Genomic DNA, 25135 nt, shown 5'->3' with positions numbered 1-25135 from the left:
CAGTCTAGAACATTTGCAGAGATCCTGGCGACTAATCCTAGTGTTGAAACGTCGTGCTCTCAGAAGCCTTTGGCTAGCACTGTGTTAAGARGGAAACAAGAGCTAGCAGTGTCTCTCAAACCACAAAGTATTTGCCAATAGATAGGATTTGCACATAAATGGGACTGCAGTTAAATCTGATCTGAAAACATTTTTTCAGGATAAATATCAAATTTTACAAACTTTAAGATTCATGCACTGACAGGACTGGGGAGCTGAACCAGGCAAGAGAGATTTTTTTTTTTTTTGCAATTACTCTGCTTTTTTCACAACACTGTGTGTGTCAGCTCAGAATGTGGTTTAACTGAAGAGAGATATTTCTCATTAACTGTCTACCCTGGAAGGAGAAATATTGCACAAAAGCAGAACAGAGATGAATTAGTAAGAACAATGGCATTTTCCAAATGAGTTTCRTTTATGCCGGCACTAATGTTTGCCAGGTGTCAGATAATTGTCAGCAGTGAAAATGTGCAGTTATGAGAGGGCAAGGAGGAGTTGCTGTGGTTTTTTGCATGTTCACCTATATGCAAAATTATCTGCTTCCTACTTCTATTGTAGTTCTTAAGAAAAGCAGCTCATTATCCTGCATTTCTAGCTGATTTGAGAATAGCAGTTTTATATCTAGAACTTTAAAAGTGAAAATACCAGTTTATGCATATTTAAACTTCAAAACCTACTTACCTTATATTCTTTTTTTTTTTTTTCTTTTTGAGACACAGTGGAAACTATAAAACGGGANTTTTTGAGACACAGTGGAAACTATAAAACGGGAATAATTGTCAGTTTTTGTTTCAGTCATCTTCACGTTACTCTGCTTAGGCATGACTGATGAAATTTGTTTATGTTCCAAGTAACTGGAAATAGTTGAACTGATTTTTAATTTTGAGAGAGACCAAAAGTATTTTGAGAGAAGGAAAATTTCAGTTAATTTCCTCAGTAAATTTCACATGAGAAAATTTTGAACTCTCTGCAAATGTGAACCTCACTGTTGGACCATGGCTTTTTTCAAGCATTTTTCTCCCGTGCTTTTCGTCTCACCTCCACCAGTGAGGCTGTGGCTCTCCTCTTCAGGTGAGCAAAATGTTGTGGCCCAAGGGCAGGAGTTTCCTCTACTCATACTTGCAGTGGTGTCTGCAGGAGCTCCCTTAGGGCCACATCTGCCTTACATGATTTGCTAGATGGGATTTATTAGTGCTGGACACCAGACCTGCATTGCCTTGTAGAGTTATGAGAGGTTACAAATGCCAGAATGCCTCTGTCCTTTTATCACCTTACTGCCTTTGGCAACACCCTGGAACCCACCAAGAATATAGGCTGCTGCTTCCTCAACTAAAACTTTTTGTTTGAAATCTAGTAAAAATAAGTATCTTCACTCTTTTCTTGTATCTTCTTATTATATTTTGACAAATCCTTCCTTGAGTCACTATCCATTTAGAGTCAGCACATAAAATKACATCGGACAAGGCTTTTAAGATCAGTGTCAAGTGTAATGACTTCAGTGTCTGCAACACGAGCTCCGGTCATGACAGCAGTTCTATCATAGGAATATGAGTGTGTTTCCTAGCCAGAGGTGCACAGACCCTGTCCAGCTACCTCAGAGACATGTTCAACATGAGGCCAATACTCATCACTGGAGCAGGGCCCAACTTATTGCAGCCACATTGTCATTATGCTTATTAGAAACTCTAGATCACTTAACAGTGCTTTTTTTTTWRAAAAAAAGGTCATCTTCCTGAAGAAGCAGGAATAGGGTTGTGCTTCCTTGTGGCATCAGCAGTTAGATCAGTGACAATGAAATTTGCTAGCAGCAGAGTCATAAAAGAATAATCCTGGTGTCCTTCAAAAGAGTCATTCTCTAAAGAGGAGGCAATTGTATGACTTCCTTCTCCAGTGATTGACATCAGCTTTATCCAATAATTGTAACCTGATTTGTCCTGGACATTAATCTAATTTAGTCCATATGTTTCCTTGTCTTCTTCCAAAAATATATTTGGCAATGGGAGACGAGATRCTGAATGTTTCCATGACTCTGCTTTATTATATCAACAGGACTACTTTTTTTGGTTATTGCCTTCCACTTTCCTGGCTGGCATTAAATAAAAGTGTCTCATTTTAAAGAATATCAACGTGGATTGTATGATGTAATCTGTTATGAAGCAGGATTATTTTTTCCTTCTCCAAATATCCAACTTACTACATCAGAACTCGAATTTCATCTTTTGCCTTCTTTAAGTATAGGACAGCATGAACTAGCACTGGTTCTTGCCAAGAAGTAAAATAATAATTCAGATGTTGGATCAGATGCCAGATTTAAGAGGGCAGCACTATAGTCTTTGGTTGAGCAGCAAAACAAACAAGTCATTTTAGATTCTTGAGGGATTATTCCCTGCAAATGACTTACACTCATGCTAAAAACCTACACTGGTGTGTTTGCTCACTGTACTGTGGTTGTACATATGTTATTTTAGTGTAAATCCCACAGTCTGTCCTGCTTGTATTTTTGGAGTCTTTGATGACCGGTTGTTTTGAATTGCGAACGGGAGTTGTGGTCAGCTTGTCTTGCACAAAAGCATATACATATGGGATCCGTGCAACCCTTCTAGGGTTTGATACAGTTAATGCTCAGCATTACTCTGGTGAGCGTTGATGATGACGTTTTTAGGAACTTGCATTTAAATTAATGCACTCTGGAACTTTGAAACTCAGTGAACKAAATCATTTATAGAATATATTAGCTTTTTTTTGCTAGTGACTAGTGATCCTTACAGATCCTTACTAGATCAATAAACGTTTATTAGTTTAATAATAATAAACTATCTTTAATACTTTGCCTAACGAGATTCTCCAAAACATTCTGTGTTGGAGAATGTTTTTTGAAACAACTTGACCCTCAGCTCGCAATACTTTGCAAGGTGTTTTATTTTGTGAGAATTCTCTCCTGMTGCCTTTTCTTCTTGGGACCCCTCTTTTACTGGCAGTTCTTTAAAGCGATGATTCACTGTCCCCTTTTTCTAGAGTAGTTGGTGAGGAGGGACATGTTTAAATAACACCGCTTAAGAAGGGAGAGAGGAAAGAAATAATTGCTGGGCCTAAGAAGAAGCTAGATAGCTTTGTGCTGCCAACCTGGCAGGAATGGCCTGGAGTTTGGCATTGTTCACTGTGTCCCAAAGTTCCCTCGTTATATGGCGAACAAGCAAGAGCTCTGCAAATATCTCCCTAAATTGCTTTTGCAAAATACAAATTCTTACTAGAAAATTCTATCTTTGGGGGAGGGGAAAAAAAAAAAAAGGAGTTTTAGTGGCTTCAGCCTCTTTCATGGTTTAGGATGTCAGAAGAATTATAGCCTTGTGTTACAAGCCATTGCTTTGCTAACTCTGCACTTTTGTGGCCTCGCAAACACAGTGAATAATTCTGCTTTTTGGTAAAGATTCCATATAAATCCTTTCTGTGGCACGCAGATTGCCAGCTGTTGGTCTGAGCAGGAATGAGAGTGCTCATCATCGGAGTAGGCTGAAGCAAATACAGGAAACAAGGGAAGGCTTTTGGGAGGATTGCTCACAAAAGAAATTAATAGCTCTGCTGGACAGGGCTCTTTGTCAGTCTCCATGAAGCACAGGACGTTCTCTGGTGGCTGCAGTTAACACGTGGTGTCATACGGAGTGTATTAAATGGTATTCCTAATTTTGCTAGAGCAAGAAATTTGGTGATCTTAGTGGCTCCGGAGAGAAGATATGTCCCTTAAACCTCTCTCCATTTGTTAGTTTGAACCCTGCCTGCTCTTAGTGCAGTATTGGCTCGATGGCAGGGTGCAGAGAGTGGCAGTCAGTGGCGCGGAGTCCAGTTGGAGACCTGTACTTAGTGGTGTCCCCCAGGKGTCTGTCCTCGGTCCGGTCCTGTTCAACTTATTCATCAACAACCTGGATGAAGGGCTGGAGTGCTCCCTCAGCAAGTTTGCTGATGATACCAAACTGGGAGGAGTAGCTGGTAGTCCTGAGGGCTGTGCTGCCATCCAGAGGGACCTGGACAGACTGGACAACTGGGCGGTGAGAAACCTCATGACGTTCAACAAGGGCAAGTGCAGGGTCCTGTACTTGGGGAGGAATAAACCCGGACACCAGGACAGATTAGGGGTGAACCTGCTGGAGAGCAGCCCCACAGAGAGCGACCTCGGTGTCGTGATGGATGACAAGATGACCATGAGRCAGYAGKGTGCCCTGGTGGCCAAGAAGGCMAATGGGATCCTGGGGTGCATTAAGAAGAGCATCTCCAGCAGGTCAAGAGAGGTGATTGTCCCCCTATGCACAGCCCTGGTGAGGCCACATCTGGAGACTGTGTCCAGTTCTGGGCTCCCCAGTACAAGAGGGATGTGGAGCTGCTGGAGAGAGYCCAGCGCAGGGCTACGAGGATGATCAGGGGCCTGGAACATCTGCCCTATGAGCAAAGGCTGAGGGAGCTGGGCCTSTTCAGCCTGGAGAARAGRAGGCTGAGGGGGGACCTGATCAGTGTCTATAAATACCTCAAGGGAGGCAGTGAGGAGAATGGAGTGGCCTCTTTTCAGTGGTTGCCACTGATAGATCTAGAGGAAATGGCCACAAGCTGAGGCACCAAAAGTTCCACAGGAACTTAAGGAAACATTTCTTGACAGTGAGGGTGACGGAGTCCTGGAACGGGCTGCCCAGAGAGGTTGWGGAGTCTYCTTCTTTGGAGATCTTTAAAACYCGCTTGGATGCAGCCCTGTGCCCCGTGCTCTAGATGACCCTGCGTGAGCAGGGGGTTTGGACTAGATGACCTCTGAGGTCCCTTCCAACCTTAAGCATTCTGTGATYCTGTGATTCTTTTGTTTTGTTTGTTCCTAAGGTCAGAAGAATTGGGACACTGGACAATGACAATTGGACACTGAAAGCTGACAAGACTCCTAGAATAGTTTATGCACAATTTACTTCAAATATACTTTATACACAATTTACTTCAAATATACTTTACAATTGCACATTGTAGAAGGAGTCTTTATAATGGATGTAACTGTTGCTGCATTTTATTTTGTAAGAGACGCTTTTCTGTGTGTCACTTGTGCAAAGTCATGGAATTACCCAGGAGGAATTACTCTGCATTACCCTGCAGAGAAATAATAGTACAGTTCATCAAACTTTTAAAGCTCATAGAAGGAGAGAACGATGACAAATTGTGTTCCACRGAGGTTTCAGAAGAAATGGCAGCAAATGAAGATGGGAAGCAGGAAAGTTTTTCAACCACTATGAAATTGGCAGAACGTGCCCCAGGGCATGAGCTGCACATGCCATTACAGTGAAGAAGTGTAACTTGGGCTAGTTAAGGAGAGAACATGTGTGTATGTGTGTCTGCTGGGAAGGGGAGTTAAAACTGAAATGTTCTTTGTGTCTATACTTACTCATTTTCCTTTCAGCACCTAAGAGTCGGCTCCAGAACCGTTTACTCTTTCACCTGGCCCATAAGGTATGATGTCTCATCATTGCTTGCACTTTGTTATATTTGTTTTTCATTCTAGTGGGGTGTAATTTATGCTGGCAACCTGGCAGAACAGTTAAAATGTCTGTGGTGGTGGGAGAACRAACATTTTCCCCACGTACCCTACTCCATTAAAATGTGGAGGAGAAAGTGTGAAAAGAGGATCTCAGAATAGATGACCTCAGCATGTGTCTAAGGCAAATTTTACCTGCTGATTTCACATAAGTTATACAGCAGAAGCCTGACGGTATTTTTGGTTTCAAGGAACCTAGGACTTGAATAGCAGCAGAAATGCAGACACCATTATTTTCACTTTCCTTCTGAACTATACCAAGTTTTCCTACCTCAAAGCTATGTAATTCTCAGCAATTGAGCAAAAAGATCAATATGCTGTTACTGACCTGCCTGTTATTCAGTGCCCAGGATATAATGCTGTTTACCGGTTGAGATTTACTTTAATTTCAACAGCAATTAAGACTATTCACTATAGCATGTAACTATTTTCCTTTTAATTTGCTTTTGTTCCATCCTAAGGTATACCTTATAAATGTTGTGCTCCTGCATATATTGTGTGTTGAGTAAAAGAAAGWATTGATCCTGGATGTTTGCCTTGGTGTCATATGCTATTTACTTAAATTGCTGTAAATTTAAGAGAATGATGTTCAAATGCTTTTGTTGTGGCACTGTCACTTAGAGATGGCCACGATATAGAAAAGTTGAATGGTCCCTGCTTGATGTAGTCAGCCTTTGGACTAATATATAACTAATACAAAGCTTCCTGTACAGAGTTCTGTTTAGCAGCTTCTCTTGCCTTTGTATTGGAGTTTCATTGTGTGGCTAGCTCAATGAGGGAGGAAAAGGGTTTTAGAAAAATGGCAGGTAGGTATTTCAGATAAAGAACAAATGTGTAAGAGGGAATTTGCATGCAAGAGGAAAAATTTGTAATGTCTGTTGCTGATACCAGCAAAAACAGCAAGAGAAGCTGGGKTTTTTTTAGGTAAACTGATTAGGTGAATCAGTTTTTGACTTTACTATTGTAATGCAAATATTAAATGATTATTTAACTCTGTTCCCTGCTTTTACCATTTCTTTGTTATGCACTGTACTGTGTTTTTAAAAATAAGCTCCTTAATTAAGGAAACTGAAATTTTAAAGGACTGATGAAAGAACATTTGTTGTTGCTCTGAAGAGATTTGATGAGAATGAGTTTGTTGTCTTGGCAAGACTTACATCTTTCTGTTGTCCCTAGGAAGTAAGATTTTGATGTGCAAATCAAAATTTCTTTTGGCTCAAATAGTAACATTCAGATGTTGTCTTTCCAAATTCTGTATGTGAAATGTGTAATTCAACCTTATCCATCAAGGCATGTGACATATAATTATGTCTAGATCACACCTTAAAGAAAAGCATGTACTTAGTTTTAGCCTCAGATTTATCCAGTTTCAACTGGTCTGCYTTTTTTATTTTGGGCTTTCTCCATTGGTCAAATTGACTTGAAAGAGTTTTTCCAGATGTTCAATATGAATCACCTGCTGCTTGCCAGCAAGAACAAAACTAACCCAACTAATTAACTCGCAATGTTTTTCTCACTGAACTCTCTCGAGACTGTTACCCTTTATGTTTCAGTTCAGCGATGAGAAGAAGCTGATGAGCTTTCACCAGAACCTGCAAGACGTCACGGAAGATCAGCTTAGCCTGGCGTCTATCCACTACATGCGGTCCCATTACCAAGAAGCTATCGACATCTATAAACGCATCCTCCTCGATAATCGGTGGGCATCTCCGCTCGGGTCTTTGGAGTCCATTTGGCATCTCCACTCTGGGGTTTGCTAGTGTTTGGAGTCCATTTAATCACTTATTTTCTGAAAATAGGTATTTTTTTCAGTTACTATGGCCCTTTCACCACGAACTATGAACAAGTTGCATCCCCTCAAATCTGTGTATTGAAAATCATTATTGAAAAATACATAYTTAAAGGGTTCTCGTTGCTTTTTTTAGTGCTATTTTCTTCTAATCCATTCATAGATCTTTCTTTCTTTCTGGAATTATATAAATTGAATATCTGTTTTGTTGTGCTGGCCTGGAAAGCTCGTGATTATTGGCTTTTCTTTCACTTTCAGCCTTCTAAGAGTTCAGGTTTAGTTTTTATGTAGAGATATATGTGTTCCTTTAGGTTTGAGATTCTTTGTTTCTATTTATTCTGCTGCAACAGTTTCTGAGGGTTTCTTTTTTTGTCATATTCTGCAACTTTTAAATTCAGAATTTAACGAGAAAGGAAACTAATTCTTAAGTRTCTGAAAATATTCATTTTAAGCAATAAAAGATGTCATGGTGTCCATTCCATGCCTTCTCCTTCCACTTCTACACCTTTGAACAATTTTGCCTTTTAGAATCCTGCCTCTACCTCCCTTTTACAGCTCTGCCGACCTATGAGCAGGAGTCAAAGAATAGTTTGGCAAAACAGAAACTGCCACTCTACAGTACAAAATTGTATTTTGACAGTTTTTCCTCCTGAATGCTGCAGAGAAAGCTAAAACTCCCTCATAATGCATACTAGTATGTGACTTAATGCTCAGGGAAGATGCTTGAACTGCCAAATCCTGTAGAGACCATCACTCAATGTTAAATTAGTAACCTTCATAATAATTATCCTTTTGCTTAGTTGCCACAAATGTCTACCTTATTTCTCTATCTAGTTCTTCTGGCTTCAGAGCTTGTAATGGCAAGTTTTTGAAGCAATTGCACTTGACATGGAGTTAATAATAGCCATTAAAAATATTTGTGAAGTTTTATGTGTTTTTTGGATGTATTTTTTCATGTTACATAGAAAATCCTTCACTGTTAGGCCAAATATAGAGTTTCTTGTGTTCATTTCTTAGTATGAAGTTGCCACTGTTTCTCAAATTTGCAAACCCACAGGTCTGTAGATAGTTTTTTTTAAATTGTGGTAGCTGCTGTTAGTAATAAAATTTATATATATATATTTATATTATATATATATCACACTGTAGCTGATTCTATGCAATTTATCTAGCAGAATCTAGGACTGTAGTTACCCAGTAAGCATTTCTCAGAATTCCCCAATTTTGATGGGCTTGTAGAAGATGCATAGACATGTGAGGGCTTTGTTACTGACTTTTATGTTCTGTCGTGTAACTATCTTGTGATATTTAAATGCTCCCTTTACCTCTTTCCTCACTCCTGCAGGGAATACCTGGCTCTGAACGTGTATGTGGCCCTGTGCTATTACAAGCTGGATTACTACGACGTATCCCAGGAGGTGCTCGCCGTTTACCTCCAGCAAGTCCCTGACAGCACCATTGCTCTTAACCTGAAGGCTTGTAACCATTTCCGCCTTTACAATGGGAAGGCTGCCGAGGTATCTGCTGGAAAGCTCTTCACTTCTGCTTGTTTTAGTTCACAAACCCATACAGGTTTCTTTTGCTTGTTATCTGTCGTGATCTCTGATGTTGGTAACGGCCTTTTGCCATGTCACTGTGTCCTTCTTTTAGGAATGTGCCCTACTTCATAGTCTCCCTTGTATTGAGAGCTGCGGTGGGTGGGTGTCCCTGTCCATCTCCGTGTGGGCGTGTGGGTCTGACTGTTTCCCTGCTGTGCTTTTGACCTTGTGTCCATATGTATTATGCAACTGCAAAAAATCATATTCAACTGGAAAGGCACTGCTCTTCCTGTAACCGAGTTTATCTGTGTTCTGTCAGCTTAAGTAGTAATATGAACCTGCTGTATCTTGTGTGCTTTTCTGTTTCCTTGTTAAGCTTTTTGAATGTATATAATTCCAGGCAGAACTCAAGAGCTTGACAGATAGTGCCTCATCTTCTTTTGAGTTTGCCAAGGAGCTTATTAAGCACAATCTGGTGAGTAATGTATTTCTCTAAATTTAATATAGACTGTACTCATTTGTAAAACATTTCTTGATGACACAGGAAGTAAAGTATTTTGGAAACTGGAGACCTCTGAATCTCTGGTGCYGTGTGAGACCCATTCCAGAAATCAGTGTTTTATCAAGTGCATCTTCTTCCCGGCCCATCATTTTTCCCTGACAATTTGAGACTGTTATAAAAATGATAATRTTGGGTTTATCCTCAAGGGCATATGATTTTAATCTCCTGTGGCAATAACCCTTCCACGATGCTTTGCCCAACCTGGTTCATACTGAGACTGCAGAGTAAGTCGGGGTGCGTAACCATGAGGTGTGTTGTTCAATCAGACTAAGATGTCAGTGGCATTAAGACAACACAGTAAAATAGTTTCTATCCAAATGTACTTGACAAGGATGTTTGTAGGGAAAAGTGTGTTTTCCCTACAAGCCAAAAAGTGTGTGTTTTGATGTAAAAGACTCATTGATTAACTGCTGATGCTCCCTCCAATTCTATTACTATTATTTTGCTCAATAACTGATAATAGTAGATTGTTGTTGTTTAATGAAGGACAGCTGCTTGCTTTGTCGTTATTCAGGAACAGTCACAAAACTTGGCACAGGTTTTTTTTCCAACAGGTAAAACTGTTTCCAGAGTGGGCTTTCCTAAATTAACATTCTTGGGTTTCATTGTTGGCCTTTTTTGTCAATAGTTGGATCAGTATGTTGGATGTTGCCAGGAGATGTCACTGGATGTGAACTGATGTATAAAGTATTGATTACTACTGGTCATTTTGGAATTCTAAACCACCCAGCCTGAATTTTCACATAAATACATCTCAAACTATTTTTTAATCTGTTTTCCCCGTGTTTTGGTTGTGTTTAATGCCATATATTGCTTTGAGCTGCTAAAAGCTTTTCCTGATTGATTAAATAGTTGGTGTACTTCAGGATAAAGATTRTCATGTGTTGCAATTTTTTATAAAATTATATGAAAGCAGGAATGACACCAATGCCAATTCCTTTGACTGTTAGTATAAGAATTTAATTGAGTTAAAACATCGAGATTTTGTTATGCTGTTATCAATAATCTGCTTTCCTCTGCAGGTTGTCTTCCGAGGAGGAGAAGGGGCTTTGCAGGTCCTGCCTCCTCTGGTTGATGTTATTCCTGAGGCCAGACTAAATCTTGTCATTTACTATCTCCGACAAGGTGAGTACATCTTCCTCTGGGTCTTTTATAGATGCAAGGGTAGTATCTATGCAGCTAATCTCAGATGATCACTCCAGCTGATCACTCAGACTTCCTTTCTTTTTCCTTTACAGTAATCTGTACTTAATTCCCTTTCTGTAGAAAACAGTGATGTAAGACTTCCCACGACTTGCAGAGAAGCAGCATAATTGTATGCAGTTAAATAAATTACTTTAGCAGACAACTGCAGGTTCTTGGGTTTAGAGGGGAAGAATTATTTTTGTTTTAGTCCGTGAGAATAATAGGTATGTATCCTACCAAGGCAATGACCACTATTTTTATTAATATGGTGCAGACAGAATATGAGCAGAAGTGACTAGGAAAAAGCCACATTTTGTGAAGAAGACATGTCATTTCAAATCCATTTTACAGCCCTTAGACTTAGTTATTTTTTTCTGTTCTTCTCCCACTCTCTTCCTTTGTTCAACAGTGGACTGATTGGTCAAGTGATGAATAGGTGTTTAGTGCAGTCTAGTGTAAGTCTAGTAATGATAGCTTTTCCATCCCCTACTTTCTCATAAACCTTGTCACCGTTATTTGACTTGTATTRACATTTGGCCAGTCCAAAAGGCATCTACACTAAGTTGATTTGCTAAGCAGACTGTACTGACAAATCTTTCTTGAATTAGGTAACATTTAAGATCTTTTCAGTCATTTTTTCTTTGGGTGAGATAACATATGTTCAACCTTAAAGTAACTGCTGTACTTGTAGTGCTTTTTGCTTGATAGAATTAGGATAAGAACTGGTGGACAGATGCTGAAATATTGATAAAGGAAACGGTAAAGTTTCCGTTCGGAATTATCTTCCCTTATCCACCTCCATGGGTAAATAAATGTGAGCAGAGGAAAGAGGAAGATGAAGGTTTTATTATCTTGACCTTGTACTGCTGGGAAGGCAGCCACTGCATTATGAACAAGGAGCCAAGTCATCACAGCAAGAAAATTGTAGTAATAAAGAAGCTATTACTCACTCCATGTTTGTTATTTGAGTTTTAGAAAACTATCACCATTGTGATATAAATTCACAGTGATTTATAGCTCCCTTTTTCCTCCTGTCTAAATGCTTTATCTTTTGTCTGTGACTATCAAGGAATGTTGTAGAAGATGAGTGGTTTGTTCTAATACAGTGTGCTGAGGTTTGTTGTGCATTCTAACGTCTGGTTTTTCAGATGATGTGCAGGAGGCTTATAACCTGATTAAGGACCTGGAACCTACAACTCCACAGGTAATTGAAAACTTATGTCATAGTACATAAAGAGAGAGGTCATAAATTGGTGTGAAAACTGCCACATGCAAAACTGGCATCCTGAAGACTGCTTGTCACATTCCCACCCTTAATAATCTGGTGTTTACCATCATTTTTTTCAATAAACATAATGTGCTTGCATAAAATATTATCATATGTGCATATTTAAATACTTAGAAGGTTATTGCTCTACCACATGGGATCAACTAAGATCACAGCTCTCTTATGTGCGAATTTCTTTCTAAGGAGCTGATCATTAGTGTATAGATACAAGCCTTCTTCCACCTGCCGCTGCTTCTCACCTCTGCCTTAGTAGGAGTTACCAACCCTCTGGACAGGCAGCACAGATGCCTGCATGGTTTCTCCTGAAGCTATTAAAAAAAAGAGCTAGGTTAGATTAAACAGTTTCAGTAATAACTCTTGGCTAATCCTGTCTCACTTTGGCTGAAATGAGTGAAAACTAATGTCTATTGACTCCTGTTCTGACATGATTTGTTCCTCTTTGCAGTTTATTTTCCAAAGGTCACATAACTGGGCATGAAAGGGACCTTTCATGAGTCTGTGTGAGGATTAGATGGAGGGAATGGAAAGGAGAAATTCCTCGAGAACACATCTGGTGATTCTGTGYTGAGGGGTGCCTTCTCTTGCTTTGCTTTTTACTTCTCCTTTCACTTTTCAATGTGGCAATGATTATTTGAACAGTTTTATGCAGTTATTGCTTCTTTAGTCTACTTTTTTTTTTCTCCTGCATTTTCTTTCCTAAATCACCCACCTTTGTACATTGTGCAGATACCATCATGATATCATTTATCATCACCCACTTGAAAAATTTTGCAGTGGGAATCCATCTGCTTTTTTTTTTTTTCTCGTCTTTTACCACACTTTGAAGGAACTCCCCATTAAGACATGCAAAATACTTGTGTGTCTTGCTTGAGTCCTTCTCAGATTTCTTTTTTGTCATAATGTCTATAAAATTTAATTCAGCATCTGGGAAAGAGTTGATATTCTAAGATGATTGCTTAGCAGCTAGGTAATCTCAGATTGTTTCCTTACACACCTTTGTTTGGTCTGTATACATTTTTTTTTTTTGTCTTTTCCTGTGTACATCTGTAACAGGGCAACCCTGGTTTGTCAGGGTTACCATAGTGTAACAGAGTTAAAGCTAGAATTCTGATTGGTAGTATTTGAACAAGATAAATGTCTGCTATATGCTGAGCAATCTTGCTCAGAGAAGAGCTGAACTGTAATTGTAACTCATAGGAGTGGAGTGCCCTGTAGTCTCTAGTACTCTTAATTTCAGTAAAATAACCCGAGCTCTTGATATTATGGCCCCAGTAAGAAACATGATGCATTCTGGAGCAAGGGTGGTAGTAATTACCCTGTGAGCATGCCTGAGGTGTGCATTAATGGAACAGGATTGCACTTGATGATTGGTCACATCATGAGATTGGTGGTGATGGCATGGCGCTGTGTTGTGGTGTTCCTTCTGGTGCATCATCTTTGAGAAAAAGGGCGCATCCAAAAGCACGTTACCCATTAACAAGATGAAATATTTTACAGAAGTGACTAGCAAACACACAGAATGAAATGTTGAAGGTCATTTTGTTCTACGCATGGTACTGAAGCACTTGCTATTGTAGTAACTATATTACCTATTAAATTAAACAGCTACCTATTAAATTGAGTTGGAATAGAGTTGGCATTAGGAAGAAAATAATGAAAATAATGTGCTGGTAGGCTCTTCTTTATGTCCTGAAATCATTATTTTGTCTTTTCTGATCCTTTAAATTATTTCATTTTTTAGGAGTACATCCTCAAGGGAGTAGTAAATGCAGCACTTGGACAAGAAATAGGCTCGGTAAGTGAGGCCTATGAAGTTCTCCCATTTCCAGCAGTAGGATGTGGATGGATTTGCAGAGGTTTTAATGGAGCTGATGGTGAAAGAGGGAGACATTTCACATTTCGATTGCAGGATCTCCAAGCCTCCTCTCTTTCCCACKGTAGTACTCAGTCCAGAGTTAACAAAATGCAGGTGCAGATCTCTCTTACTAGTCCTGAAAATTAATCAAACTGTTTTGTTGTCATCTTTTTTTTTCCCTTTTCCCCCCTAGAGAGATCATCTGAAAATTGCTCAGCAGTTCTTCCAGTTGGTGGGTGGATCAGCCAGTGAATGTGGTATGTCTGAAATGTTCTTTCTCCATATGTAATCCCTCTTTTGATATTCAAATGTACACCATCATGTCTTTATCTAACTGCTGATTCTTAGTAATGCTAGTGCTAGGCATTTTGTGAGTAACTCACAGGCTTAAAGTACAGATTCTATTATTCTATCATTACTATAAGAATTTGGCCTGAAGAGAGGCTCTGCTGCAAAACACTCGTCTTCAGTGATAATTACCGTGGCAGCTTGTCTTTGACTAATCATCCCCGTTGTAAAACCAGAAGACAACAGTCTGATTAGATGACAGTTGTGGTTAAGGCCCACTTACAGACAGGTACAAATCTGGGACCACAGATGAGAGCTTAGTGAATATGTAAAATACTGGTATGGAGAGTGCCCTGAAACTGAGGGTGAKAACACCGTAAGGAGGTATTTGACTACGGAGGGAGCAGGAGGCTTCTGGACTCATTTCTTGGTGGGATCTTGAAAACATCAGAAAAATCAATCCTAAGTCAAAAGATTAAAGGGAGTAAGCAAACTAGTACACTGGAACAAGACTCTGTCCTCCTTCCCCGAAATGAAACAAAATTCTYAAATCAAAACTCAAAATACAGAAGTTCAGCAGAAGTGGGGCTCACTAGTTTCCTTTGTGGGCGTTTGACAGTGGGTTTATTTCTGTAGGCAAGGGACTTGTATACATGGGTGATGCAGGCAGCTCATAGCCCTCAAAGACAGAATGCTGCCTCCTGTGTCCCGAGTGGCTGAAGAGAAAGAGTTCAAGAGGCAGAGGGATTCCCAGAAATATATTAGAGCCATTCTGTTCCTAGACTTGCAGCCCTTGTACTGCTGAGGTGGTAAGACAGAAAGCTTCATAGTGGAAAGCTGGAAATGATCTTGCTGATGAGTATTCCCTACCAATTCTTTTTTTTTTTTTTTTTTCATTGAGGATATCCCTTTGAAGTTGGGTTCCCACTTATCAGAATGCGGCAAAGTGACTCACTGAGCATACACCTAGCTGGGTTTGCAATGCCAGCAATGTCACAGGGTGATGATGCAGTGGCGAAAGACCTCTTGAAACCCATAAAAAATCTTACAGTTGTGATGAGTGATCATAGCACACATGAGTAACAATGATACACAAATAGAAGACACCCTGAAAAACTCTGTTGAGAGAAGATGTCTTCAAAGCAAAATGTAAATTATTTGGAAGCTAAAAACCTTACTTTTTTACTTTGAAACACTAAAAAAAAACATATGTAGTACAAGGTAGAGATGCTGAGACTTCAGAAATTGTTGAGAAAACAAATAAAGAGAAATTTAGTTTTCATAGAAAGATTTCTTTTTTAAAAATATTTGAGCCTATGCGAATGAATGGTTGCATCTAAACCTAAATGAAGTCATTAGTACTGGAAAGATTTTACACTGTTGGTGCCTCAGTGCTCCCCTGGCATCTTTTAAAGACTTGAAAGGTGACAGATACAGAAGAGAACATAATTCAAGGTAACTCCTCCTCTAAAGTCAAAATTGTATGATTTTTGTATCCTCACAGGTGGAATTCACCAAACCTTTTAGATAAGAAATAGACAAGATGGTCTCATTTAGGTAGAACAAAACCCAACAAAAATTGCAAATAAAATGTAGCAATAAAAACAAACACATGACAACCAAATATATAAATGCTTTTGTACATATAGTGGATGATTTAAAAGGAGATGAACAAATGGAACTCCTTGTTTTAGAAGAAGCTATAAATATAAAATATTAAAAAAAAAAAGACATGATAGAAGGGAGGTAATGTAGAGGATATATATTTTTTTGCATTCAGTTTGCAGCTAGGCTTTATTAAGTTGATGATGCTGGTACATAAATGGTTCTAAGCTCTATAAAAAACCTTAGCTCAAAATAAAGTAAATATGTTTTCCTTATCAGTGAGTAGCACAGGATTGTTTAAAATTACATGCTCAAATAGGAGACAGATTCTATTAAAGCTAAATTATTCACTAGCTAGCTTGAATAGTAACAGTGACTGGCATATTAAAGAGTTAAGAGGCTCTATGGAGACAGATAATAAGATAATAGAGTTCATATTGAATGGATAAGTGCAATGACATAGTGTGATGCAAAGAATGAATTTTTAAAAACTACTTTTTGTCTTAGCAAGACAAGAAAGAAAACACACAAGTAAACAGGTGATTCATGACCAATATAGATGTTACATAGAAACTAACTTGAAATATTATGCTCAAGAACCAGTTCTATTAGAGTGACCTGAATATAATCAAATTCAAAGTCCATATATGAGTAAAAACCTCACAAAATTTCTTAATTTCAGGAAGAGGAGCTATGTAAGCTTTCTCACCTGTTAAAAAAATACAGCGGAAATAGCAGTGAAAATGATAAAATGTTTGGAATTGGTTTGAGAGCTGTTTTTTTATTTGAGAGTTCTTATATTGATAAATATTTTTTACCATATTGGTAAATGGTGAGTAATGTGAGGAAAACAGTGACATGCAATAGTGCAGAATTACTCATAGTAAAACTGAAAGCTCTGGCAGCTATGAAAGCTGCAGAAGAATATAACAGGTTGGGGTCATAAGATGCAAGTGTTCATTGATAAATCTGAAGTAGTACATGGGGGAAAAAAGTGGGAAAAAAAAAGCCTTACCTGTAGTAATAAAATTATCAGAAGCGATGAGAAAATTGAATAGAATATTAGGAATTATGAAGAGACAAAGAGCAAAAGAGAAATCATCAGTGTGACGGTGTATGTATCTGTGAGTTTGAATAATGTTTGCTGTTCTGGTTCTTACATTTCCAAACAGTATGGTAAAACAAGAAAGGATACAAAAAAAAAAAAAAAAACAAGCAAAGATGACCAGAGGAAAGGGATACCCTGTTGAACAAAGAGTAATTAAATGAAGTAGGTTACATGGCCTGGAAAGGTGATGAGTGATTTTGTTTATATTAGTGATACAGAAGATGGTAAGTGACATGGAGAAGACAAATAGAGAAGAATCAGCCACTGTATGATTCAGGAACTAAGGAGCATTGAAACAGAACATCAGGCAAGATGCTTAAACGTCAGGCAGGAAGTATTTTGTCGCATAGCACACAACTCCTTTGAGGTAGAATGTTGTAGAAACTGAAAGGTATAAAGAAGTTCATAGGAGAAGAGTTTATGACACAATTTTCAGTGCTGGTTAGGAAGTCTGTCAGTGCAGATTGCTGGAAGTAGTGAGGAGCTTCAAAGGGAAGGCATTATATATCATACTATGTATTCTTATGTGTGAAATCAAAATCTGCTCTCTTTTTTTCAGCCATATATTCTTAGTAGCAGGTTTCTGAACAAGGGAGACTTTGGGGTCAATCCAGTGCAACTACTTTTATGTTCTTATGTAACTTAACATATTAATCATTATGTTGAATGATTTAATTTGCTGCCTTTATTTGCTGGATTTAGAACATAGAGGCAAATTCCAGCTGTTTTTATACCTGGGCTAAGYAGCCATCCATGCTCTGCAAGCATGGAAGCCATGATGCAGCATTTGTGCTGTGCCAGTTCTTGCAAGAGCTAACACCATTAGATTGTCTGTTCAGGGACTTTTATCAAGTTAGCCAGCTGCTTCACAGATCTATAATGGAAAAACAGATTGTGTTCATTAAAGCAAAAAAATCCTATGCTGTTTCTTATCTGGCAATTGGACCCACAAGCCTCTTGATGTTAATGTGGGTTATCAGAAGTAAACAGATTAAGATGAGAGGGTGAAAGATTTTCTCAAACCTAGTTCCTGTCTTGCTGACTTCCTTTTGCTAACTGTAGAAATCCTATGACTAGATTAAGGGAAAAGCAGCAAGAACAGTTAGTTTATGAAGAAAACGATGTCCTTTATTTGGTAAGGTCATTTGAGGTCATCAATGAAATCTTGGCTTTTTTCAATGAGAACTCTCACTGAGGGGATCAAGGAACATAGGCTGAAGAGAGTTCACGTGAAAGCACTTCCCAACATAAGTTGAAATGCCTAAATGTTTTGGAAGTCAGTATGCACTTACGAGGGGAGGGACGTCCAAAACAACAGCAAAAATGATGCACTTACAGTGTAACAGACAATGTTCACCTTATAGCTGCAAAAAATACCACCCAGAACAGCAGCTCGGTAAGAATTACTTAGTAAGAATTCTCACTCCTAAATGACTCATGAAATGATATTACAAAGAAGGACATAACTAGATTTTTACAGAGAATTCTCATGCTGTAAGTGATCTTCTTCCAGTGTCTCAACTTGGTCGAAAATGAGAGATTAGATTTCTGAGATAAGTAAAGAAATGGGGGCAAAAAGAACATTAGTGAATATAACAGTAGTGAAAATAAATTGGCATTAACATTTCAGTGATATGCCATGTTTCTCATGCTGAGCATAATTCTTAAAAACTGCGCTGTACAAAGCCAACAGCACTCCTCACATTTTCAGGAGTCCTCTTTAAGACACAGGCACATCTAGTGCTGTGAGGAGGAATGATACATCTCTTCTGGACTTCATGCAGTCCTCTCTTAAAGGTATTTTTAGGTTACCCAAAGTCATTTAAAAAGGAGAACTTTTTCCTCTTCCTGTATGAGTCACATGGGATGGATTAGAACTCTAAACTCTAGCTTTGCTGTCGTTAGCACTATTAGTGGCTGAGTTGTATAGGTTTACGGATGTTTATTTATTTACTTGCATTAAATCTTTCATTAAAAGTACATGGAGAATGATATACATGATTTCCTGCCAAAATTTGGATGTGATAGTAGGTACTGAAAATTGGAAATTTCCCATTTATGGGAAAATAATTTTCTAATATTTCATTATTATGATTTATTTCTAGTGAAATTTTATTTTCAAATTTCAAGTCTTTAGATTTTTATTTATTTATTTAGAGCTTATGAACTTCAAAAATTGCATGTGAGAGGAAAGGGATATTTTTGAGATACCAACATTCTAATTATCAAAAAAGTACAGGATCATTGAAAAAAAAATGTATTTCTCTTACTGTCCTGCCAAGGCAATAAATGTAATGATAGGTGGTAATGTTAGGTAGGCCTGCATGTAAGTAAGGGCAGATAAATAAAGAGGCCAGGTTCTGCTCGCAAGTGAATGGCATATAAATAAGTAATTCTCTGAGAGGGAGAACTGACTGATGTGGTTCAGCCGTGGATAAGGATGGAGTATCTCTGTAAGGAAATGACTGTATGTCAAGCCCAGGATTTCCTGGTGCAGCAGGGTAAAATAYGAGTCTTTGGCCTTTCTTTGAAATGTGTTTTGAGATCTTATATGATGTTTTCCATCARTAATTATTACCTAACCTTGAAAGAAGAATTTACAGCTTTCCAGGGAAATGCTGGCTTTTTTTTGGAATGATACTGAGTCAGTGTCCTTCAAATGTACAAAATTTCTGTATGAAGAAAAAGAAGTGTTTAGGTTTTCATTTGTGGATGAATTGATGGTAACGTTCAGGATCAGATTACTTCAGGACTGCTAAAGCCATATAATCTTCCTGCCTCGTGTCACCCCACCACTCTGCTCAGAACAGCAAGCTCTCTAATGAGCGCTCGGCAGAGCACCCACTTGGGAGCAGAGTACATCTGCCCTGTTGCTACTTGCGTTCCTCCATTTTGCCCAAATTCTGCTGACTGGGTCTAGCAGAAGAATATTCCTGGTAATGTCATTTTAAAATCTCTAAAAAAAGCTTTGAAAGAGCTTTTCAGTAACATAGCCAGCAATTTCAGAATAGATGACAGCATAGTATAAAASCTTACTGACACTCTTCTGAACTGATTTGCCAAACTTATTTGCTTACGGCCTTACTATTTGTGAGCAGTGTGGCAATCCCGAATGCATGAAAACAAAATGAGTTCAGAATAACAAACTCGGGATTTGTAACAAGTATAATTTCCAAAGAATAGAGTGACTAATGGTAAAACTATGCTACATAGATGATGTTCTGTGGAAAATGTCCTGTTACTTAAACAGTTTCTCACTGTAGAATGTGCTGTTGAATGCAATCTTGCAATAGTTCTTGTATGCAGTGTAGAAAGTTGACAAGATGATCTAGTAGTTTTTCTAACCTCTAGTATAATCCTTTGCCTGAAAAGGCAAGTTGTTCTATTTTTAGGATATAGTCCCTTTCCAGGTTCCCAGCAATCTGTGGGATTAATTTCCATTACAACATAATTTGTAAATCTAAAAATTTACATTTCTCTTCTGAATTTTAGATACCATTCCAGGGAGACAGTGCATGGCCTCCTGCTTCTTTCTGCTTAGACAGTTTGGTGATGTCCTGATTTACCTCAATTCAGTCAAGGTTAGTATTGTTATTTAGTATGGTAGTACTGCCTGTGAAATTAAGATTGCACTGTGTGAGGTCGTACGTAAACAGAAAAAATGCAGAAACACGAACAAGTCTAAATGGGATATCGTTTGCAAAACCAGCAAATGGATTGAAATGCGTAGTAACAATGAAATGCTATTGTTCCCTGTTGTAGATTATGGTATTGTCCTGCTTGCAACTTGACCATTAGTGGCATCACAGGAAAAGAGGAAGATAATTAGATAGTTTCTGGATGCTTTTGTGTTTGGGTAGTACGGAAACAAAACAAGTGTCTGTTTAGAAGCTTACCAATGAATGATAGAGAGTTTTGTCAGTGGTTGATAACTGGAAGCAAGAGTTGGATGAGCAAGAGTGCACAAAGAAGATAAGACATGAAGGAAACAGTATGTCATAGCACTGTAGAGGAAGGCCAGAAGAAGAGCAGAGTTGTAGGAGGAGAAGTCTTCTTCCTGAAGACTTGCAATTGAGGAACGGGTTTAGTGCCCTTCAAATTGAGGAGCTGGACATGGCTTCAAGGGAAATAACTGGACTGACAGACCTTGTGGGAGCACATGGAAGAAGTTACGAATGATTCTTGCAGGAGACAGAGGTGCCTATCTGCTCACCTGGCCTCTTGTCTGTAGAGGTTTGTTGCCTGCCAAGGACTCAAATATGAAATGGCTTAGAAAGACTGCCAAGGCTCGTCCACTTATTGGGCTGTTATCCTTGCTGCTCTTCCATATGGGCACTAATGATATCAAAGGCAAATTGGAAACTGTCGAACAGGAGCTCTGGAGATGATGGTCAAGGATCTGGGAGCCCAGATTATTTTCTTAATCCTGCCAGTGCAGGGAAAGGATAGAAGGAGAAGTAACGAGATTTTTCAGAATAACAACTGGCTATGCCACTGGCATTGGCAACACAGTTTTTGTTTCTGTGACCGCGAAACACTGTTTGAAGACTAACAACTGATGGGGAGACATGAGATTCATGTCACTAAGTGGGGCATGTGTGTCTGCCAGCAGGTTGGCCAGCCTGCTAAGGAGGACTTTAAACTAGCAAAGATGAGGGAAGGGGAGAGATATAGAGACAGAGTAGTCAGCAAAACACAGCTCAAGCCTGCAGCAGGTACATGCAGTCAGGTAGGCACGTATGGGATGTTCCTCTTGCACCCATTCTGGGAAACCTACCTGCTCAACTACCTCACTGAAATCCTTATACACTAATACACACAGCATGGGCAATGAAAAGGAAGAATTACAGGTCATTATGCAGTTACAGTGTCATGTTCTCACTGCAGYTACAGAGACATGGTGGAATAACTTGCATGGCTGGAATGCTGTCATGGGAGACTGCAGACTTTTTAGRAAAGGCAGGCCAGGAAGGCAAGGTCATGGAGTTGTTCTTTATGTGAGAGAGCAACTGGAATGTATTGAGCTCTGCCTAGGTGTGGATGAATAGTAAGTTGAAAGTTTATAGGTAAGGATTAAAGGACAGCCTTATATGGGTGACATATTGTTGTGGGTGTTTACTGCAGGCCATCAGATGAAGAAGAGGAATTCAATGAGGCTTTCTACAGAGAGCTGAAGTAGCCTCACAATCACAAGTCCTGGTTCTCATGGGGGACTTCAGCTAGCCTGATGTCTGCTAGAAAGACAGTACAGCTGGGCACAGTCCAGGAGGTACTTGCAGAGCACGGAGGATAATTTTCTTACACAGGTGATGGAGCCAATGAGGAGAGATGCACTGCCGGAACTTGTACTAACAAAGACTGGTTGGAGATGTGAAGGTTGGGAGCAGCAATGCCTGAAGTGACTATGATGACCTATGATGACCATCATGTGACCCAAGTTCAAGATCCCACAAGGAGGAAGCAGAGCAATATTGCAAAACATTGCAACTCTGGCTTCAGAAGAGCAAGTTTCAGCCTCTTCAGGGACCTGCTTTGAGGAATCCTGTGGGCTAGGGTCCAAAAAGGAAATGAGGTCCAAGAGATATGCTTAATATTCCAACATCACTTCTTCCAAGCTCAAGATCACTGCAAGCGTGTGAGTAAGAAGTTAGGCAGAGTGCACATGAGACCTTCATGGAAGAGCAAGTAGCTCCTGGCAAAACTCAAACAGTTTGAGTATCCAGAATGTGCAAATAGGAACAGGCCACAGGAATTAAATCTGGCAAGATATGAAGGACAACACAAAGGGTTTCTTCAAATACATCAGTAACGAAGGAAAGACTAAGAAGAATGTAGGCCAGATGCTGAATGGGGTGGGCATCCTGGTGATGAAGAATACAGAGAAGGCAGAGTTACAGAGTTGYTTCAGTCTTTACAGCTAAGAGCAGTCCTCCAGAATCCCAGATCCTGAAGACAGGAGAAAGTTTGGAAGAAGGAAGACTTTCCTTTAATTGATGAGGATCAGGTTAGAGATCATTTACGTTCACAGATCCATGGGCCCACATCGGGATGATTCTCCCTCTCTACTAGCCCTGGTAAGGTTGCATCTGGAGCAATGTGTTCAGTTCTGGGCTCCCCAACCTGACAGAGATATGGAGTTACTGGAACAAGTCCATCATAGAGCTACGAAGATGATGAGRGCCCTTCATGTGGAGCTTCTCTCATATGAAGAAAGGTTTAGAAAGCTGAAATTGTTCATCCTGGAGGAGGCTGGGAGATCTTATTGATGTGTATAAATACCTGAAAGGAGGGTGTAAGGAGAAGGGCCTCATACTCTTTTCATTGGTGCCCAGTGATAGGGCAAGGGGTGCATGGCAAGTTATGTTTGAACATGAGGAAAAACCAACCACTGGCATAGGCTACCTGAAGAGGCTGTGGAATCTCCATCCTTGAAGATATTCAAAAGCCATCTGAAGAGGGTGACCCTGCTTGAACTAGATGACTAGACAATCTCCAGAAGTGCCTTGCAACCTCAACCATCTGTGGTTCTGTGACCCTGAAAGAAATAAAGCATATACATTTTTAGAGAAAGCATCTACTGAAGGGCTAAGGTAGGGCAATATTATCAAAGCAGAGTGAGCTAAGAATATTACTTTTGTGAAAGTAATCTGAATGGTTCCCTGCTGGCAGGCAATGTTGATTTTTTTCAAGAGAAAGAGCCTGTGGTTACTATACTGCAACATAATCACATCACCTATAATTGATGGATGGTAGTGGTTGTACCTTTAAAATTTCCAGTTATAAATCAGATATGAGGACCCAGATAGAGGCTAGATCCTGACAATGGGATTAAGTGACTGTAATCTTGTCCTAGCAAAGTGAAAGTAGTGAGAATTCTGCACTTGGTTGGGAGGGGAATGGGGGTCTTCAAAAAGAATGGTTAGAGAAATATGCTAGATAAGGATGATTATTATGATCCAAGAAGGGTGAGACCCAAAGAAAATGAGGGTTGCCACTAGGGTTGCAGTGGTGGCAAAAGCAGCTGATGAGTCAAGGAAGATGGGCCAGGAAAATGTTTTTAAACTTCRTCTAGGAAGAGACTATTGAAAAAAATCGCAGGTGGCAGTGGAATGAAGAGACAAAGAGTCTGGAGCGTGTGTGTAACTGGAGAAGCTCAATGCTGGCAACTAACAATATGAGATTCATTCTGYATATCTTCAGCCATCAAAAGTCAGGCTTCTAGTTACAAGTAATCCCTTGGTCTTCTATAGCCCGGGACAGATGGTAGTTTCCAAAGGAGAATTCATCCTGTCTATTTCTGACACTTTATCTTAGAAGGGAGTGAGTCACCTCACAGAAATGCCCATCTCTTTTCATTTACTTTAAAAAGTTCTTAAACAACTAGTTCCAACGTGAAAAGGTTGGTTAAATGAGATTAATCATTGCCTCCAAGGTGTATAAGAAAGCTTAGGAATGAGGCAGAGAAGGGTAGGATCTGGAGAGCCAAATGGAGTCAGGATTAGTATTGGAAAGTAAGGCATGACTGGTGTTTGTAAAGGAAACAGCTGAAAGCAAACAAGATGTGTAACAGAAATTCAGAGTCTGAGAGGGGGCAGAAGACAGATCAGAGGACAGAGCAGAGAGGCTTGAGGTAAGAGCAGTGTTAAAGGTGAGGGATTAGATGAGGCAATTCTGCATCTGTGAGGGAATAAAGCAAAGCATTGCAAGTGGAGCTGGAAAGAAAATCTGAAGGGAAAAGGAACAGCATAGATTTTGTCCTTGGTAGTTCATGAAGTGTTAGCATAAGATCCCATGCAGAAGAAAATGTAGGTGAGCTATAGATCTAATATTTAGAAACAGKATCAAGAGGGAGACAAAAATAGTACAAGTATGGTACTATGGTACAAGTATGCATACCTTCAGTCCTGCTATAATTATCATACAGAGAAAGGAGTGTACTTACCTCATCAGCTTTGAGGGAAACAATTTTATGTTGTGTGCATAGGGGAAAGGAAGATTTATTTGACCTTTTTTTTTAAAAAAACTTTTTTTTGGTTGAAAGAGGAGAATAAAGTGATGAGTCTTGCATATTATAACGTGTGGATCCCTGCTTGCAAAATGGGCTTCTCCACGTGGTGAACTGTAATAGTTTGCCAAAATCAATCAGCAGGGAGGAGAAAAAAAAAAAAGCAAAAACCAAAAAACTGAAAACTATTGCACAATAGAAGCCTGTTTCTATATCCCATATACAGGATGGCAATGTTGCATATGCTTTTGTTCCATACTCAGAGATATGTGTCTATTAGGTGAGTGGTCACGGAGGCAAAGAACCCGCTGTTAGG

At 39.3% G+C, this 25135-nt stretch overlaps 1 protein-coding gene across 1 annotated transcript in view; it reads left to right on the top strand.

Moving 5' to 3' along the window:
- TTC26 (tetratricopeptide repeat domain 26) overlaps positions 1 to 25135 on the top strand; it is a 49465-nt gene that overhangs the window by 9112 nt on the left and 15218 nt on the right. Inside the window, exons 4-12 of the mRNA XM_026040421.1 lie at positions 5462 to 5511; positions 7150 to 7295; positions 8731 to 8902; positions 9324 to 9398; positions 10508 to 10610; positions 11819 to 11874; positions 13700 to 13753; positions 14007 to 14070; positions 20307 to 20395. Coding sequence (XP_025896206.1) covers positions 5462 to 5511; positions 7150 to 7295; positions 8731 to 8902; positions 9324 to 9398; positions 10508 to 10610; positions 11819 to 11874; positions 13700 to 13753; positions 14007 to 14070; positions 20307 to 20395 — 809 coding nt within the window. The remainder of the gene's footprint in view (positions 1 to 5461; positions 5512 to 7149; positions 7296 to 8730; positions 8903 to 9323; positions 9399 to 10507; positions 10611 to 11818; positions 11875 to 13699; positions 13754 to 14006; positions 14071 to 20306; positions 20396 to 25135) is intronic.

The sequence above is a fragment of the Nothoprocta perdicaria genome, unplaced genomic scaffold (genome assembly GCF_003342845.1).
Source record: "Nothoprocta perdicaria isolate Ctin4 unplaced genomic scaffold, notPer1 scaffold_256, whole genome shotgun sequence".
NCBI classification, from domain to species: Eukaryota; Metazoa; Chordata; class Aves; order Tinamiformes; family Tinamidae; genus Nothoprocta; species Nothoprocta perdicaria.
This window is presented reverse-complemented; position numbering and strand designations above follow the sequence as displayed.